We start from the raw sequence: 18,390 nt of genomic DNA, 5'->3' as shown, positions 1-18,390 counted from the left end.
ATGTTTAACGATATGTTTCCTAGGACAATGGAAACTAAGGAAAAAATAAACAAATGGGACTGCATCAAAATAAAAAGCTTCTGCACAGCAAAAGAAACCATCAACAAAACAACACGAAAGCCCACCACATGGGAGAACATATTTGCCAATGTTCTCTCCAATAAGGGTTTAATCTCCAACATTTATAGGGAACTCATACAACTTAACAAAGGAAGATAAACAATCCAATTAAAAAATGGGCCACGGACCTAAATAGACACTTCTCTAAAGTGGACATACAGATGGCCAAGAGACATATCAGAAAAATGCTTAAAGTCACTAATCATCGGAGAGATGCAAATCAAATGACAATGCAGTACCATCTCACACCTGTCAGAATGGCTATCATCAACAAATCAAGAAACGACAAGTGCCAGTGATGATGCGGAGAAAAAGGAACCCCCCTTCACTGCTGGTGGGAATGCAGACTGGTGCAGTCACTGTGGAGAACAGTAAAAACTAAAAAATGGAACTCCCATTTGACCCAGTGATCCCCTTCTAGGAATATATCCCAAGAAACCAGAAACACCAATCAGAAAAGATATATGCATCCCTATGTTCATAGCAGCACAATTTACAATAGCTAAGATTTGGAAACAGTGTAAGTGCCCATCAGCAGATGAGTGGATTAAAAAACTGTGGTACATCTACACAATGGAATACTACGCTGCTGTAAAAAAGAAGGAACTCTTACCATGTGCAACAGCATGGATGGAACTGGAGAGCATTGTGAGAAGCAAAATAAGCCAGTCAGTGTATCACATGATCTCACTCATAAGTATCACATGATCTCACTCAAGTGTGGAATTTAATGAACCAAATAAACTGATAATCAAAAATAGACCTTGAATCATAGAAGCATGAACAGACTGTTGAACTTCAAAGGGAAGGCAGGGGAGGGTGGGTGGGAAGAGATCAACCAATGAACTCATATGCATATATGCATAACCCATGGACACAGACAATGGGGTGGTTAGGGCCTGGGGCTGGGGGTAGGGGAGAGCGGGCTAGAGGAGGTTAATGGGGAAAAGGAGGACCTATGTAATACTTTCATCAGTAAAAGATTTTAAAAAATAAATAAAATAAAAATCTATAGAAAAAAATGGAAAAAATATCCTTGGGTGAGAATTAACAAAGCAAAACAAAAAAAGATAGAAGAAAAATGGGCAAAATGGGTAAAAAGATGGAGAGTGTTCACAAAGAAATGGAATATGCAAAGAAAAGTCATATGGACACTGTAGAACTTAAAAATTTGACATCTGAAGTTGATAATATATTGTAAGGTTTCACAGGGATTGGAGAGAGAAGACAGAATTAGTGAACTTGAAGGAAAATCAATAGAAACGACTTAAGCCAGCACAGAGAGAAAGGAGGGAATAAACGGGGGAGGGTGGCACTCTCTGTACCATTTGACTGTTTAGCCACTTGCAGGTGCAGCTTTGATTTTTTACAACCTGTGCTGCACGGTCCTCTAACGAGGAGTCCTGGGACTGACTCGCTGCGCTGCAGGGCTCTGGCCCTGGTGCTCCCCTGCAGGGTGGTGGGCGGAGGCAGGGACCTGGGGGTTAGCCCTCGCTCCACCACCAACTTGCTGTGGGCCTGGGTCTTTCTGCCGCCCAGACGACAGGCCCCAAACAACCCAGAGTCTCTAGAGCCAAGTTAGGCTGTGACTCCCCAGTTCCAGCACAGGGGCGGGGCCTCCCCGCGGCCTCACTTGGAAATAGGACCGGAGCTCTGTCTGTGCGGACCCCACAGCGGGCACCTGTCAGCCGTTAAGATCCTGTGTCCCCAGGGTTGGCTCCATGCGGCTCCAGCCTCTGCCCCCACCTGCCCAGTGACTCCCTGCTGAGGTCTCCCCAGACCCACATTAACTAAGGGTCCTCCCCTGGAGGCAGACCCTCAGTCTCTCCATACCCACCCAGTGTGTTTGCAGAGAAGTTTAGCCTCTCTGAGCCTCCGTTTTCTTGTCTGGGTAAATGGGCGGCCAGCAGCCTGTGTCTCAGCCAGCTTGGAGGATTAAATCCAGCAAAGCTCATCATGGGCCCCAAAGGGTCTAAAATAAAAATAATGCTAAACCGCAAAACAAGTCCGGTAAGCCCAACCTATGAACCAGGAGGTCATGGTTCCATTCCCAGTCAGGGCACATGCCGGGGTTGCAGGCTCGATTCCCGTGTGGAACATGCAGGAGGCAGCTGATCAGTGACTCTCTCATCATTGATGTTTCTCTTTCTCTCTCTCCCTCTCCATTCCTCTCTGAAATCAATAAAAAATATATTTTAAAAATTTTTTAAAAAAATAAGTGCAGTAAAGTCCATCAAAATTCTGACTTTCATTGATGATTACTTCCAATGCCCTTTTTTTTTCTTGACAGATTCTTTTAAAGCTCATTTCCCCACTGTTTTAGGGTCTTAGTGCTTGCTTGTTTGGCTGGCACCTTAATAGGCAACAAACCCTCTCCCGTGGGGAAGTCTGAGCAGAGAGGTCAGGGGCTGCCACCTGCCTGCCCTCCGCATCCAGTTCTGGCGAAGACCCAGGGGCCCCCATTAGGCAGGCAGGGTGGGGGTGAGAGAGCTGGCCCCGGGGGCTGGAGCCAGGCCTGCCCTCACCCAGCACCTGCCCGAGGGAGCCTGCCAAAGGACAGGCTGATGTTGGCTAATGATTGAGCCATCCCAAATATTGACCCTGCCCCGCTGGGCAGGACTCCTCCAGTGGGGGTGTCTCAGGACCCCGCTGGACCCTGTCCTCCTCATCAAAAGGTAGCGTCTGCATTTCCATCCGGCTGCTGTGAGAAGCCTGAGCCGGGGTCCACGCAGCGAAGGGGTTCAGGACTGCGCGCCCCAGCCCTGGCTGCCAGCTGTCTCATCCCTGGGCCCTCTTGGGCTCCCCTGGGACTTAGCCACCTATTCCGGATCCTTTACTGGCCAGGCATTCTCTCTGTGTGTTCACATCTCCACTCATGGTGTGTCTATGTTCAAATTCCTCCTTTTATAAGAACACCAGTCACAGCAGAGGTTCACCCTGCTCCATATTAGCTCATCTTAACTGATTACAGCTGCTACGGCCCTATTTCCAAATGAGGCCACTTCCGAGGCCCTAGGGCAGCAACGGCGAACCTATGACACGCGTGTCAGAGGTGACACGTGAACTCATTTTTTGGGTTGATTTTTCTTTGTTAAATGGCATTTAAATATATAAAATAAATATAAAAAATATAAGTCTTTGTTTTACTATGGTTGCAAAGATCAAAAAATTTCTATGTGTGACACGGCACCAGAGTTAAGTTAGGGTTTTTCAAAATGCTGACACGCTGAGCTCAAGAGGTTCGCCATCACTGGCCTAGGGCCTAGGCGTTAGGACACTAACATATAAACTTGAGGGGAGTGAATTCAGTTCAACCCATAACGCTTTGTGATGGTTCATTTTATGCAGCAAATTGGCAGCTGGGCCATAGTGCCAGCCTGGGCCAGGCACTGCTCTGGGTGTTTTCTGCCGGGAGATTTTTGGATGAAATTGACACTTTCATTGGTAGACTGAGCAAAGCAGATGACCCTCCTCCATAATGTGGACGGGCCTTAGGCAATCACTTGAAGACTTGAAGGGAACGAGCCTGACCTCCCTGAGCAAGAAGGAATTCTGTGGGGAAGCGCGAGACTTGGTTGGAATGTCTGTAAGGAGGATTTTCCAAAAGGTCGGGGGCCATTGCGGGGACCTTGCCGAAGGCAGCAGCCCCTGCATTGACTTTTCCAAACAAGTTGGAGCCCCCAGGTGTTTTGCTGGAATCTCTATGTTTAGTCTTTAGAAGCATGTGCTTTCTCAAGGATGCTCACCCTGCTGATTGTGTCTAGAGGTTAATTTTAGTTCAAGCTGTTGCTACAATAAAAGCCTAAGGAGGCAGGCAAATGGGGCTATCTGGTTCCTACAGCCAGGCAGTCCCTTAGCATCTCATTCACAGAAACGTGTGTCAGAGTCATCATTCACCTGTTGCTCAGGGTCTGCTGGTCAGTCCTGGCAGAATTCCACCAAAAGATGGCCTTGGACTCAAACCATAATTCTTTCCCGAGTCTACAGCCTGTCAATCTATCCCATCAGATCTTGGACTGGCCAAGCCCCCCAATTGCATGAGCCAATTCCTTAACATAAATCTTGCACGCGCGCGCGCGTGTGTGTGTGTGTGTGTGTGTGAGATATAGATAGATGAATGATATATAGATATAGATATAGATATAGATATAGATATAGATATAGATATAGATATACATATACATATACATATACATATACATATACATATACATATACATAGATGTGTCGATTCTGTTTCTCTGGAGAACACTGATTAATACACAGTTGCTTTTAACTTTTTTGTTTCTTGATTAGTGTATTTAAAGATATAATTTCCCTTGATGCATTACTCTATGTCCCACAATTTAACACTCAGTTCTTGCTGTTTCTTAATTTCTCTTATGATTTTTCATTATGTTAGTTTGAGAACATATAAAAACTATTTCTTGTTATTAATTTTTATTTTCCTGCCTTTTGGCGAGAGGACATGGTTTATACCACATGGTTTTTAAATATATAAATACTTTTTATTGATTTCAGAGAGGAAGGAAGAGGGAGAGAGAGATAGAAACATGAATCATCGATCAGCTGCCTCCTGCATGGCCCCACTGGGGATCAAGCCTGCAACCTGGGCCTGTTCCCTGACTGGAAATTGAACCCTGACCTCCTGGTTCATAGGTCAACACCCAACCGCTGAGCCCCGCTGGCTGGGCTCTATCACATTTTGAGTCCCTGGAAGTTACTGAGGCTTCCTTGGCCCAGCCCACTTTCATAAATGATTTCATTGCTCAAACCTTCCATATACCTGTTTAATTTTTTAATCTGTTTAATTTATTGGTTTCTGAGGGAGCTTTTTAAAATCTCCAAGTACAATTGTGTATTTCTCCCTGCCCTTCTGTCACTTGCTGGTTCACATATTTTGCAGCTATATTTTTAGAGGTACATGTTATTTTATAATTAGAGGCCCAATTCATGAAATTCGTACATGGGTAGGCCTTCCTTCCCTGGGCTGCCTCTTGACAGCCCAGGCTGCTGGCTTCAGGGCCCCACCTCCCGCCCGCACCCATACCCGCCTTGGCCTGGTGCTGCCTGTGTCCGCTGCCACACCCCCCTCCCGGTGCCCCTGTTCCGCAGAGCCCACGGTCAGGTGCCCGCAGAGGGTGGCCTGGTCACTTCCGGAGTCTGTCTCCATGCTCCTTGGCCTTGAGTCTGAGAACCCGGCCTGTCCAAGCAGAAGAGGCCCCGTGGCGTCAGCCCTTGAACGCTAAAATCACTGGGGAGTTTTAAAAAGTCCGTGTCTGGGCCCTGACCCTGAATCGGCCCAGCCAGGATCTGAGGGTGGGCCGGAAGGAGTCTTTGTGAAAGCTCTGTCGGGGGGCAAGTGGACAGCCAGGACGAGCCGCTGCTCCCACCCAAGGGGAGTGACCTGCGGGCCTCGCAGACTTAGACTAAGCTCAGGATGACTTTGGCTCCACTGCCCGTTATGGTCAGGCACCCTGACCGCTCTCGGAATCACTGGTCTCTGCCGATGAAGCTGGTCAGGCCGCCTCAGCCCGCGGCTCTCTGACTGTCTCCAGTGGCTGCCCCACGGCACTGCCAGGCACTTCTGGCCCAACCAACACCTGCAGGCCCCGGCTCCCCGCAGGGGCAGGGCCTGTGGGGCTGGCGAGGCCCCCACGCACAGGCACGGCGCTGGGGTCTGTCTGGGGACCAGGGACAGGAGCCCTGGGTGTGGGAAACAGACCTAGGTGTGAGTCCTGGCTGCACCGCCACACCTCCCGGGACCCTGTCCTCCTGCGTCCTGAGTTAGAGCCCTGACCTGCACGGCCCGTCCAGGGCCCGGGGAGGCTCTCGCAGTTGTGAAGTCATATTTTTTTATTCTTTTTCATAAAGAGAGTCCCCCAAATGTGACCAGCTTCAGACCCCACAGGACTTAGATGTGCTCTTCCCTACCCCACGGGGTTGCTGTGGTGCTAAACAAGATTCCGTTCAGGAACCTGGGATATACAGATGCTCAATAAATATTACTTCCCTCTAGAACCGCCCCGAAAAGAGATGGACAGAACAGCAGCGGGTGCTTGTTGCATGCCCCCTTTAATACCCACACGTTGCCATGCACCACCAGTGCCCAGGCCTGGGGGGGAGGGGGGGTGCTAGGGCCCCGGGCTGCCCGGGGAGGCTGCCGCAGCTCTGATGTGGCTGTGGATCCAGTCGAGGTAGCGGCTGACTTTGGTGTAAATGCCATAGTTGTGGAGGCGTCCGCAGCCCTCACCCCAGCTCACCAAGCCCACAAGGAACCAGGTGCCACGGAAGGAGGTGACCATGGGCCCCCCACTGTCGCCCTCGCAGGCGTCCCGTGGGTCCCCGAGGATGCCCGCGCACAGCATGTTCTCCGAGACCGTGTTGTGCATGACCTGGACGCACTCGTCGTGAGGGGCCACTGGGATCTTAATGAAGTTGAGGATGAAGGTGCGGTTGCTCTTGGTCTCGCTGCGGTAGCCCCAGCCCGTCACCACCGTCTCCCGGCCGACTTGGGTGAGCTCGCGCTCGGCCAGGCCGCGGTCCGGGAGGCAGATGGGCACGATAGTCTGCGAGAGGGAGGCGGGCTGCGCCAGGCGGAGCAGGGCGATGTCGTTGTCCGTGGTTCTCCTGCTGTAGTTGGGGTGCATGAGAACCTCCTCGATGTCCAGATCCACCTCCCCCTTCTCCCGGCGCCGCAGGTCATACTCCCCTGCGGGCAGAGGGGCGGTTAGGGGGGCGGGGGCCGGCCCGGTGGAGGGTGCCCGTGGTCCACAGCCCGCGAGTCACCGCACACGGGGCCCCTCGCTCCCCGAGAAGGGCGGCAGCCATGGCGTCTGTTGTGAAGGGGCAGGATGCTGGTCTGAGATTCAGACTCACAGACAGAGCCCTGGAGAGCGAGGCTGCTGCCAGCCGAGACATGGCAGCAGTGCCAACCTGGGCACCAGAGGGACATGCCATGGTGGGGGCAGGGCAGGAGCAGCAAGACCCAGAGAGGAGGGCCGAGGGGAGCAGAGCTGCAGGGACGCAAGGTCTGGGCCACACCAGAGACAGGGACGCCTGGGCGTTGCCAGCAGAGCCCCACTGGGGCCACAGGCCCTCGGGCTGTGCTGCAGATGATTGCAGGGGATGAGGATCTGGTCTTTGGCAATACGCCTGTCCGTCCTTTTGGCATAAAGAATGGAGTAAGCGCCCCCTCCAGAAGTTGGTACAGAGTGGGGCCGAGGCTTGGGGGCCCTGCACGGTGGCAGGGAAGCAGCTGGCTGCTGTGAGTTGCCCACCAGCAGCATGGCCCTGAGGCCAGGCAGGTGCCTGTGGGTCTGTGCAGAGGAGGCAAGCGTGTATGTGACCCTCACACGCAGACACTTGTGAGAAAGCACCTGGCCGAGGGAAGACGGCACCGAGAACCCTACCTGCACGCCCCCCGCGCCCCTGTCTGCAGTCCCCCCACAGGAAGGAGGCTGGGCGCAGGCAGGCCTCTGACCAACGCCTTCTGTAGAGGCCAAGCACCCCCTGGGGACAGGGTCCTCACACCTCCCGCCCCCCGCCCCCCCCCCCCCCCCCCCCCCCGTCATCCCCGGCCCCGGCCCGCACCAAGCCGGACGGTGAGCTTCTTGGAGTCCTCCATGCAGTGGGCGGCCGTCAGCACCCAGGAGGGGTGCACCAGCACCGCCCCGCAGGCCAGCTTCTTCTTCGAGTCCAGCAGGACCACCTAGAATGGGGTGAGCCGGCCGCTGTGTCTCAGCACAGACCCCGGGCTCAGCCCGGAGGCCTGGAGCACACCCAGCCTTCCCTTCCGGCCCTGTTCTGGCACCTTCTGTGTCTGCACAGTTCACAGAGTGGGCCTGTCCCCGGCCCCTCCCTTTGGTGCCTTTAGCACTCGCCTCCCCCCTCCCCCAGCACAGGCAGCACCTCCTCCCTCACCTGCCAGGGGCTCTCTCCCTGCAGGGTCAGCTTCCCGTTGACGAGCCGCGGGTCCACTTGGCCTGCTTGGTCCGTGCAGCATTTCACGGTCGCGCCCTTCTTCTCCACGGGGCCCCACGGCCTTCCACAAGGGAATTTCACTGCAGGAGGGGGAGCCGGTGAGGGCCTGCCCGGCACTCCCCCAGGAGGCCCCGCCTTGTCCACCTCTCCCGTCAGTCAGTCAACGAACAAGAGTCAGAAAGCGGATCACCGCCCCACCGTGTGTCCTGGGGAGGCTAACGCCTCAGGGTTCAGTCCCCCCACCCCCGCTGTGGGGAGCGGCCTGAGGCACACAGGAAGGGGTGCTGCCCAGCTCCTCCCAGGCCAGACATTGTCGCGGGGAGGAGGTGGCACCCTTGGAGAGCCCCAAGCAGCTCCGGCACGGCTGTGCGGTGCCTTGTCGAGAAGAGGGCGCCTGACAGAGCTGAGGGCCCGGAGGTGTGCCCGGGCCTGACGGCCACTCCACTGGGGAGGCGGGGAGATGCGGGGCAGTGGGAACCATCGCGGGGAACGAATAGCGACAGGGAATGGAGCCCCAGAAGCTGCCCGCAGAGGGCACTGGCTGAGGAGGAAGCACGCCCCTCAGTCAGGGACAGGGAGCCAGGGACAGGCGCTCTGCGCCCCGCACCCCGAGGCGCCGGCTCCCACAGGCCGGGCAGGGTGGGCGGCAGGACAGCCGGTTCCGGAGCGAAGGCGAGGCCCTGCCCGGCCTGGGCCTCCTCTGCCCGCGCACCCGCAGTGGACACCTTCCGTGCAGAGGGTGGCCGGGAGCTGCCACAGACAGGGTGCCCCAGGGCTGGCCAGAGGGGTCAGCAGAGGCCTGCAGGGCGAGCCGGCCCCACCCCGTCCTGCTCCGAGGGGCAGGAAGCCAGGCCAGGCCATCCGCAGGAGCTGGAGCCTAGGGCCCGGGCGGGGCTCTGCTGGGACCTGGCCGTCGGAAGCCCCGGAGAGCCTGGCCAGCAGCCGCTCAGGATGGCCGTGCCACTGCCGATGGAACGGACTTAACTCCAGTCCAGTTAGAACGACTGACGTTTCGTTTTGTGCATCCTCACTGGAGGATGTTTTCCCATTGATCTTGATGGAGAGTGGGAGAGGGAGGGAGAGACAGAGAGAAACATCGATGTGAGAGAAACACATCCATGGGCTGCCTCCTGCACGAGCCCTGACCAGGACCCGGGCCGGCGAGGACCCTGCAACCAAGGTATGTGCCCTTGGCCAAAATCGAACCCGGGACCTGTTGGTCCGCAGGACAATGCTCTATCCACGGGGCCAAACTGGCTAGGGTGGAGCTAAAGATTTTTTTCAGTAAAAGGATTGGAATACAAAGCTGTGGAACGTTCCCTGAAAGAACACAAAGTCGAAGAAATGGACAACAGAAGAGACAATGAAATAGACCTGTGAGAGGAAGAGAGCTGAGAATAGGAGGTGCCAGAAGAAAACAGAGAAAACGGGGGGGGGGGGGGGTCAAAGAGGCCCCTAAAGAGCTGTGACTGGAGATGGGAGGACCCACGCCCACAGGTCCCGCCGGACAATGGACGGGAAGCGGCCCCGGGAGGAGCAGCCTGCTGACACTCATGGTCAGAGCTATAAGACTCTGCCTTCTTAGTACAGACAGACTGATGAAAACGAGCGTCTAGGAAAGAAAACAGGGGGAAGGCAGATGGTGGGCTCCTGTCTCTCCACAGAGCAGCCAGGGTTGAAGCGGGAGTAGGGTGCTGAGAGGCAATACCGCCACCTAGACTCGGGACACACGACCGGAGGCACTGCCCCTGTGCACCCCCCAGGCCTCCCCCAGCCCGCCGGCTCAGGGCTCAGGTTTGGGGAAATGAGCCACCTGCGGGCTTAGACTCCAGGTGTTGTCTGCAAGATGCAAGGAAAAAGCAGGCGGGAAGCTGGGAGGGCACAGCCTCCTCGTGGGCTGACTGCGCCCCGGCCGGCTCCCTTCAGTGGGTCTTGGTGCAGTTCCTCGCCCACACCCCGCCCGCCCTGACCCCAGAGCCTCGCCCAGCCCAGCCCAGCCCACCTCACCTGTGGGCACGCACTGCAGGTGGTCGTCCCCCAGCTGGTAGCCCGGCGCACAGCTGCAGCGGCGCCGGCCCGCCTCCTGCAGGCAGTAGTGCGCGCAGCCCCCGTTGTCCAGCGAGCAGTTGGAGAAGCGCACTTCTGGGGCGCCAGACAAGGTGCATTGGAGCGATGGCAGGCAGCCCGACCACGGAGCCCCCACATGGTGCTCCCGCTCTTCCCCACCCCACATGGTGCTCCCGCCTCCTCCCCACCCCACATGGTGCTCCCGCATCCTCCCGCCCCCACATGGTGCTCCCGCTCCTCCCCACCCCCACACGGTGCTCCCGCCTCCTCCCCACCCCACATGATGCTCCCGCCTCCTCCGCACCCCACATGATGCTCCCACCTCCTCCCCACCCCACATGGTGCTCCCGCTCCTCCCCGCCCCACATGGTGCTCCCGCTCCTCCCCGCCCCACATGGTGCTCCCGCCTCCTCCCCGCCCCACATGGTGCTCCCGCTCCTCCCCACCCCACATGGTGCTCCCGCTCCTCCCCGCCCCACATGGTGCTCCCGCTCCTCCCCGCCCCACATGGTGCTCCCGCTCCTCCCCGCCCCACATGGTGCTACCGCTCCTCCCCACCCCACATGGTGCTCCCACTCCTCCCCGCCCCGATATGGTGCTCCCGCCTCCTCCCCACCCCACATGGTGCTCCCGCCTCCTCCCCACCCCACATGGTGCTCCCGCTCCTCCCCGCCCCGATATGGTGCTCCCGCCTCCTCCCCACCCCACATGGTGCTCCCGCTCCTCCCCACCCCACATGGTGCTCCCGCCTCCTCCCCACCCCACATGGTGCTCCCGCTCCTCCCCGCCCCGATATGGTGCTCCCACCTCCTCCCCACCCCACATGGTGCTCCCGCTCCTCCCCACCCCACATGGTGCTCCCGCTCCTCCCTGCCCCGATATGGTGCTCCCTCCTCCTCCCCACCCCACATGGTGCTCCCGCTCCTCCCCACCCACATGGTGCTCCCTCCTCCTCCCCACCCACATGGTGCTCCCGCTCCTCCCCACCCCACATGGTGCTCCCTCCTCCTCCCCACCCACATGGTGCTCCCGCTCCTCCCCACCCCACATGGTGCTCCCGCTCCTCCCCACCCCACATGGTGCTCCCGCTCCTCCCCACCACACATGGTGCTCCCGTTCCTCCCCGCCCCCACATGGTGCTCCCACCTCCTCCCCGCCCCCACATGGTGCTCCCACCTCCTCCCCACCCCACATGGTGCTCCCGCCTCCTCCCCACCCCACATGGTGCTCCCGTTCCTCCCCACCCCACATGGAGCTCCCGCTCCTCCCCACCCCACATGGTGCTCCCGCTCCTCCCCACCCCACATGGTGCTCCCGCTCCTCCCTGCCCCGATATGGTGCTCCCGCCTCCTCCCCACCCCACATGGTGCTCCCGTTCCTCCCCACCCCACATGGTGCTCCCGCCTCCTCCCGCCCCCACATGGTGCTCCCGCCTCCTTGCCCCCACGCCCTGCTCCCCAGTTTTTTGCCTGCCCCACCTGGGGGCACCTCACCGTTCCGGCAGAAGCGGCCCTCCCAGCCCTGGTTGCAGTCACAGCGGAAGTCACCCATGCCATCGATGCACGTGCCGTGGCCGCAGCAGGAGCTGTTGCATGGGTGCTCCTCGGGGGGCCGGGCCGTGCACTGGTCCCCGTCTGCGACATGGGGTTTGGGAGATGTCACTGGTGCCACCAACCCCATCTCTGTCCCCACAGCGGCCACGAGACCCAGGGGCACGGGCACCCAGCCCGGAGTCTGGAGCACTCACCAAAGTACTTGGACCAGAAGGCCAGCTGTGGAGAGAAGGGTTCGCATCAGGGGCGCCCCCCAGGTCTGGTCCAGGTGGGCTCGGCAGCCTCTAGCAAGCAGGGAGGGGAGGGCTTCCAGACCAAGGGGGTCAGCCCTGCTTGTCCGCGGCGCTGGGACGGCTGCCAGGGGAAGGCCAGCTCTTCCCGCCCCCGCGGGCCCGCCCCGGAAGCCTGCTCCCTGGACCATCCGCTAGCACAGCGGCCTCTACAGCCAAAGGGACCGGGCGCTCTGCCGGCTCCCAGCCTGCCACGCTCCCCCGGCTTCCTGCAGCCCTCCTGCACCTGCCCCCAGCCCCCAGCCCCCAGCCAGTGCGCCCGGCTGAGCAGCTCCCGGCCTCCGTGGTGGACAGGCTGCTGCTCCAGGTCTGGCAGTCGCTGCTTTTCTAACCAGGCGCCGCTGCTGCTGTCGGGGCCAGCACACCCCCCTGGGCGCTGCTGCCCAGAGGCCTGAGGGGGAGGGGGGCCACGGGACGTGAGGGCCTGCAGCCTGCCGTTTGGGAAAAGAGGCAGCGGAGGGCAAGGAGGGAGCGGACCAGAGCTGCCCTCGGTCCGGAATCCTGGACAGGAAGTGCACCCCCCCGGCGTGGAGGGGACGCCCCTCCAGGTGGCGCACGGGGTGGAGGGTTCTGAGACTTGTGTCAGAAAGCCAAGTCCGCCTTCCACCTCAGGGCCTCCACCCGGCCGGGGCCAGCGAGGACACGGAGCCCGGAGCCAGCGGGTTCTGCCCTGAGAACCAGAGCTGAGGCAGAGTCAGCAGATGTGGACAGACACCAGGGTTGGGTCACACATCCTGATCAGCAGGCTTGTGGGTGGAAGGAGGAAAATGGGGCACGGAGAGGTGGCGGCTGCTGGCGGAGGGTGACACGTGTGTGGGCACCCCAGCCCGAGGCGTCCCCCAGGTCCTTCTTCCTGGAGCTAAGGGCAGAGTTCCAGCAGACTATTCATTCCACCCCCAGCCCCCCACGGGGTGGGGGAGGGGCCGGTGCCCACAGCCTCCCCCGTCCCCCAGGAGGCCTCGCAGGCAGCCCATCCTGCTTCTCCAGGCCCCACCCAGCCACCAGCCCATGCCCAGCCTGTCCACAGGTGTCTCACTGTGTCATCCACACTTTGGAAAATCTCCTGGGCCTCCTCCAGGTCGCAGATCTCCTCCATGCACTCCCGCTCCAGGCTGCCCGCCCGCAGCTCCTCCAGGAAGGAGTTGGCCCGCTTGTGTATCCGCAGCACCTGGTGGGCCCGCTCACCACTGGAGAACACTGAGTCTGGTTGGAGGGTGGGGGTGGGGGGGTGCTCACCACTGGAGAACACTGAGTCTGGTTGGGGGGTGGGGCGCTCACCACTGGAGAACACTGAGTCTGGTTGGGGGGGTGCTCACCACTGGAGAACACTGAGTCTGGTTGGGGGGGGGCGCTCACCACTGGAGAACACTGAGTCTGGTGGGGGGGGGGTGCTCACCACTGGAGAACACTGAGTCTGGTTGGGGGGGTGCTCACCACTGGAGAACACTGAGTCTGGTTGGGGGGGCGCTCACCACTGGAGAACACTGTGTCTGGTTGGGGGGTGCTCACCACTGGGGAAAACTGAATCTGGTTGGGGGGAGGGGTGCTCACCACTGGAGAACACTGAGTCTAATTGGGGGGCTCACTTTGGAGTGGGGGTTCGATCTGGGGAGACCCTGGGAAGGACTTATAATTCCAGGTCATGACTCTCCCCTCCTCTGCTCCCCCTTGCGGAGGTGGCTGGAGGCTGGGGCACAGGAGATGTGACCATTCAGACCTCCTTTGAACCTCAGCCTGCGTCTGTGTGAGCTTGAGCCAGCGTCTTCCCCTCTGAACCTGTTTTCCCTCCAAACTGAGGCTCTTACTGTGTTGGGGAGATTGGTCCAGAAATGAGCACCTGGCGCCACATGCGGTTGTTCTCTGGCACAGTGAAACCAGCCTCGCTGTTCTCGGAATTCCCCTGTGCAGCCCTGTCTAGACACCACCTCTGCCAGCATTGCCCACGCACTCCCCGTGGGTGACAACCCCACCCACTGAGGACCACCGCCTGCCTCCTGGGCTCCGAGAGGGGCTTCTCGGGGACAGGGCGGCTGGGGCGTGTGGGGGAGAAGCTGGGGAGAAAATGCTAAGGCCGGAAGAGAAAGCTGTGCCTGGGTTGAGTCTGGACGGATGACCAAGTGGCTATAGGCGGGAGCTGAAGGGTGAGGCCAGCGGGAGACGGGGAGGAGGAAGGGCACCCTAGGCAGAGAAGCAGCTCAAAGGGAGGCATAAAGCCCTGGCCAGTGTGTTCAGTGGTTAGTGTGTCGGCCTGTGCACCAAAGGGTCTCGGGTTTGATTCCTGGTCACATGAGGGAAGGAGCCAATTGATCTCTCTCTCTCTCTCTCTCTCCCCCTACTCCCTCCCTCCCTTCCATTCTCTAAAAACTCAGTGGAAAAAATATCCTGGGGTGGGGATTAACAAAACCAAAAAACAGAGGCACAAATGCAAGGCGCAGGGCCTCCTGCCCTCCTGTTGGCTATGGGGCCGGGGGGGGGGGGGGGCAGGGTTCAGGACAGGCTGAGGGGTGTGGCTGATACCCTCGGCCTGGCCTAGGGCTTTCCCAGCTGCGGGAGTGGGGCGTGAAGGGGGAAGGCTCAGGAGACCTGTGACCACGTCCCAGGTGGAGGAAGGAGCTCCAGGATGTACCCTGACCGGGGCTCCCTGGGCCCCCGGCACTCTGCCCGCAGCGGCTCAGCCGCCCTCTCATCCGCCCGCGCTCAGAGGGTGGCTGAAGGCTCACAGCCGGGGTCCTGGGGAGGGGCGAGTGGTCTTACCAGGACTGACCGGTGAGCTGGAAATTCCCCCGGCCAGGAGCAGGAAGAGGCTGGCCAGCCGCCACATGCTGGAACTGCTGACACCTGTCTGAGGAGGACTTCTGAGCCCACAGCCCACCAGCCCTGCTCTGCAGTTCCCACTGTGCTGGTGTCAGGCAGAGGCGGGGCTCCCGGCCACCAGGCAGACGCCCCCTGACGCCTTGTCCGCACGGGCTGAGGGCATGCCACCTACTCTGAGGGGAGAGGGGAAGTGGGACGGGGACTCCGCACGGCACGGTGGCAGGCACCCCCAGAACGCTCATGCCCTCCCTATTCTGGGGTGAAAGTTCAGAGTGGGGCCTCTGCTGCTCGGCCGGGCCGAGAGTCACCGCCAGCCCCTGTCAGACACCAGCGGCGTGTTCCGAGCGTCTGTCCGGTCAGAGGGCAGGCACCAGGCCAGACTGCGCCCTCCAGGTGCCATCCCAGCGCCGGGGCAGCAACCCTGGGCAGGGACCGGACGGCGCCACGCCTCATTTTCGTCATTTGTAAAATGGATAGAAAACTGTACTTTTGCCTTAGACTTAAGTGAGTGAACTCGCATAAAGCTCTTAAAATATGGTTTGCACGTAGCAAACGCTGGGTAAACATTAGCTGGTACTGTCTCAGGTAAGGCTCACAGCCACCCCAGACGCAGGCTATGGCGTCACTCCATTTACGGAGGACAGAGGCTCAGGGGAGTGAAGTAACGTATTAAAAACCCACTCTCAGGAGGTGGCAGAGCTCGGACTGAAGCCCAAGCCCCAAACCACTAGGTGCCCGCTGGAAGCCAGGGAGCCCTGCCGTCCCCAAGACCAAGGGGTAGGCGCCTGCCCAGGCTGCCCCTGCCGGGCCCATTCCACCGCCACCGCCTGAGGCTGGTTCTGATGTCTGTTCAAACCAGAGGCCCCGGTGGGGCGGGGGGTGGAGGGTGCAGGCTCCAGGTGGGGTGGGGGTGGGGTGCAGGCTCCAGGTGGGGCGGGGGGTGGAGGGTGCTGCCTCTGGCGCTGGGCCTGGCCCCCAGGCCCTCAGCTGATGTCCACTTATCGTCTGGGAAGAGGGCCGTGGAACTGGGCGCCCACCCTGAGGACTGCCAAGCAGTGCCCTGGCCTGGCCGGTGCCAGTCCTGATCTCCCTTTACCCCAAGCTCCAGCCACCCCTCCAACCGGGCTCAGGGACTTCTCCCTCAGCCTGTCCGCCCTCCTGCCGCCCACCCCACAGACTTGCCTGGAAGGGGACTTACTGGGGTGGGCCGTGGAGAGACCGCAAGGCCGCCCTCCTGCCGCCATGACAGCCTGGCCTCTGGTTAATCCGTAACTGCAAATATTTGCCTGTTGGCCCTCAGTGCCCGGCCGCCCTCTCCACAGATAAACAAACTAGTTCCCAGCTCAGCAGCGCCCTGTGCCCGAAGCCCACCTTGCCGCCAGCGGTGCCTCCAGGAGGGGGTGAGGGACGGCCCTTGGACGCTGCGCACAGGTGTGGACTTAGATTAGCCTCCGGGGTCTCGCAGAAGGAAGGACAGTGTCCCCGTTTGCAGATGTGACGTTTCACCCAGAGACACTGCAGTGCCCCAGAGCAGCACTGGCAATGACGCCAGCCTTCCCCGACCGACCAACGACCGGGGCGCCCGGCTGGAGGCCCTGCTTCCGGTGCCTGTATGAAGGAAACTGCCGATTTTACGGCCGTGCTGTCAGGCGTCTGAGTTTTGTGATGCAAAACCTGGAAGATGTGCCTCTCAGGTCCCTGCCACGTGGGTGCCCGGCAACGGCAGTCGCCCTGTAACTACCCCACAGCTGCAGCCGTCCCTGTGACCTGCCTGGAGGACACTCGGAAGCCCTGTCACTTGCCCGCATTCATGGAGCTGGCAGTGGCAGGCCTGGCGTAGAACCAAGTTCTCTCTAGCGCCCGTGGCCCCTTTGTGAACAGGTGAGAGAATTGAACAGGCTCCGGAAGGCTGAGTAGGTCAGCTCCTGGCCGATGCCGGGAGGGGGGGTGGGCTTTGGCCCGGCCGCAGCTTGTGAGCACTCACCAGCTCCCTGGAGGACTGCGACCCCTTCCTTCGGCGGCTGCACGGGGAAGTCACCGGGTCCCAGTGTCGCTCAGATCCTCTCCCTGCCCAGAGCGGCCTCAGAGCCCTCCTTCCACCCTGAGCACTGGGCTCAGAAGATGTGAAGCCAGTGTCTGGGCACCGGCGTTTGTTTGTTGTTGTTAATCCCCACCCCTCTCTGTTTCCACTGACTGAGGCTGGTTCTGACATTTCTTTAAACCAGAGGTGGGGGGATGGAGGGTGCCAGGCTCCAGGTGGGGTGGGGGGTGGAGGGTGCCAGGCTCCAGGTGGGGTGGGGGTGGAGGGTGCCAGGCTCCAGGTGGGGTGGTGGGTGGAGGGTGCCAGGCTCCAGGTGGGGTGGTGGGTGGAGGGTGCCAGGCTCCAGGTGGGGTGGTGGGTGGAGGGTGCCAGGCTCCAGGTGGGGTGGTGGGTGGAGGGTGCAGGCTCCAGGTGGGGGGTGGAGGGTGCCAGGCTCCAGGTGGGGTGGGGGGTGGAGGGTGCCAGGCTCCAGGTGGGGTGGGGGGATGGAGAGTGCCAGGCTCCAGGTGGGGTGGGGGGATGGAGGGTGCCAGGCTCCAGGTGGGGGGGGGGTGGAGGGTGCCAGGCTCCAGGTGGGGTGGGGGGATGGAGGGTGCCAGGCTCCAGGTGGGGTGGGGGGATGGAGGGTGCCAGGCTCCAGGTGGGGGGGGTGGAGGGTGCCAGGCTCCAGGTGGGGTGGGGGGGGGGGTGCAGGCTCCAGGTGGGGGGGAGGAGGGTGCTGCCTCTGGTGCTGGGCCCGGTCCCCCAGGCCCTCAGCTGATGTCCACTTAGGTCTGGGAAGAAGGCCCTGGAACTGGGCGCCCACCCTGAGGACTGCCAACCAGTGCCCTGGCCTGCCCGGTGCCAGTCCTGATCTCCCTTTACCCCAAGCTCCAGCCACCTCTTGACTGGAATCGAATCCAGGACCCTCAGTCCACAGGCCCACGCTCTATCCACTGAGCCTAACTGGCCAGGGCTGGTGAAGGTCTGTGGCAGCTGCCTAGCGAAGGAGGCAGGAAGCACGGCGACCACACACAGACCACATGCGAGGCGCAGCTTGCCAGCTGAGGAACTTGGGAAATGCCCCTGTGCCCATGCTTTTGCTCCAAGGTACCTGCCCACTTCAGTCCCCAGCAGTCAGTGCTCTGGGCTCTCCCTGCTCCACGTCTCCTCCTGTTCCCCCCCCCTCCCCCCGCCCCCTGCCTCGCCAACGACCAAGTGCAAGGCCCTGTGTGCACCAGCGCTCCTCCCCTCACCAACTCCTCACAGGCCACTTGCTCCGCAGCCTCGCACGCCTCAGGGCCAGGGCCTGGCAGACTGGCACCTCCAGGACAGCAGCTGCAGGAGAGGAGGAGGCTGGAGGAGTGCTGGCGGGTGCAGGCCTGGTGCAGGCCCGCCCTGAGCCTGCAGGAGGGGCTCTGCCTGAGGCACCCATCCCGCACCAACCCAGATGCCCAAGCACTGGCCCCAGAAGAGCAGGGCAGCCTTGGAGACAGAGGAGGAAGTGCTGCGCTGCCAGGCCTCGGGGAGCTGCGAGCCGTCA

General features: G+C 60.2%; 1 protein-coding gene across 6 annotated transcripts; it reads right to left on the bottom strand.

The window, feature by feature from the left end:
• Positions 1 to 6,176: 6,176 nt before the first annotated feature.
• On the bottom strand, positions 6,177 to 16,220 carry PROC (protein C, inactivator of coagulation factors Va and VIIIa). 6 transcript variants are annotated; one of them, XM_059704781.1, is made up of 9 exons: positions 16,199 to 16,220; positions 14,768 to 14,851; positions 13,050 to 13,216; positions 11,918 to 11,942; positions 11,664 to 11,804; positions 10,111 to 10,245; positions 8,044 to 8,183; positions 7,714 to 7,831; positions 6,177 to 6,832 (listed from the first exon to the last, which is right to left on the bottom strand). In XM_059704781.1, the coding sequence occupies exons 2-9, from the start codon at positions 14,832 to 14,834 to the stop codon at positions 6,255 to 6,257; spliced, it is 1,371 nt and encodes a 456-aa protein (XP_059560764.1). In that variant the 5' UTR covers positions 14,835 to 14,851; positions 16,199 to 16,220; the 3' UTR covers positions 6,177 to 6,254. The 6 variants fall into 6 exon arrangements, with proteins under 6 accessions (XP_059560764.1, XP_059560765.1, XP_059560759.1 ...); XM_059704782.1 differs by having other exon boundaries at positions 14,768 to 14,855; positions 16,199 to 16,216; XM_059704776.1 differs by lacking the exon at positions 16,199 to 16,220 and adding an exon at positions 16,026 to 16,115.
• Positions 16,221 to 18,390: the final 2,170 nt, after the last annotated feature.

Source organism: Myotis daubentonii, chromosome 7 (genome assembly GCF_963259705.1).
Source record: "Myotis daubentonii chromosome 7, mMyoDau2.1, whole genome shotgun sequence".
NCBI lineage: Eukaryota > Metazoa > Chordata > Mammalia > Chiroptera > Vespertilionidae > Myotis > Myotis daubentonii.
This window is presented reverse-complemented; position numbering and strand designations above follow the sequence as displayed.

What these genes read in the sequence shown, in the direction of transcription:
- PROC (XM_059704776.1), bottom strand. Translation starts at nt 16,071, where the DNA reads ATGGCGGCAGGAGGGCGGCCTTGCGGTCTCTCCACGGCCCACCCCA. An exon ending in CTTCTGGTCCAAGTACTTTG is followed by an intron (nt 11,805 to 11,917) that starts GTGAGTGCTCCA and finishes CCCATGTCGCAG; the next exon opens with ACGGGGACCAGTGCACGGCC. An exon ending in GAAGCTCACCGTCCGGCTTG is followed by an intron (nt 6,833 to 7,713) that starts GTGCGGGCCGGG and finishes CTCTGCCCGCAG; the next exon opens with GGGAGTATGACCTGCGGCGC.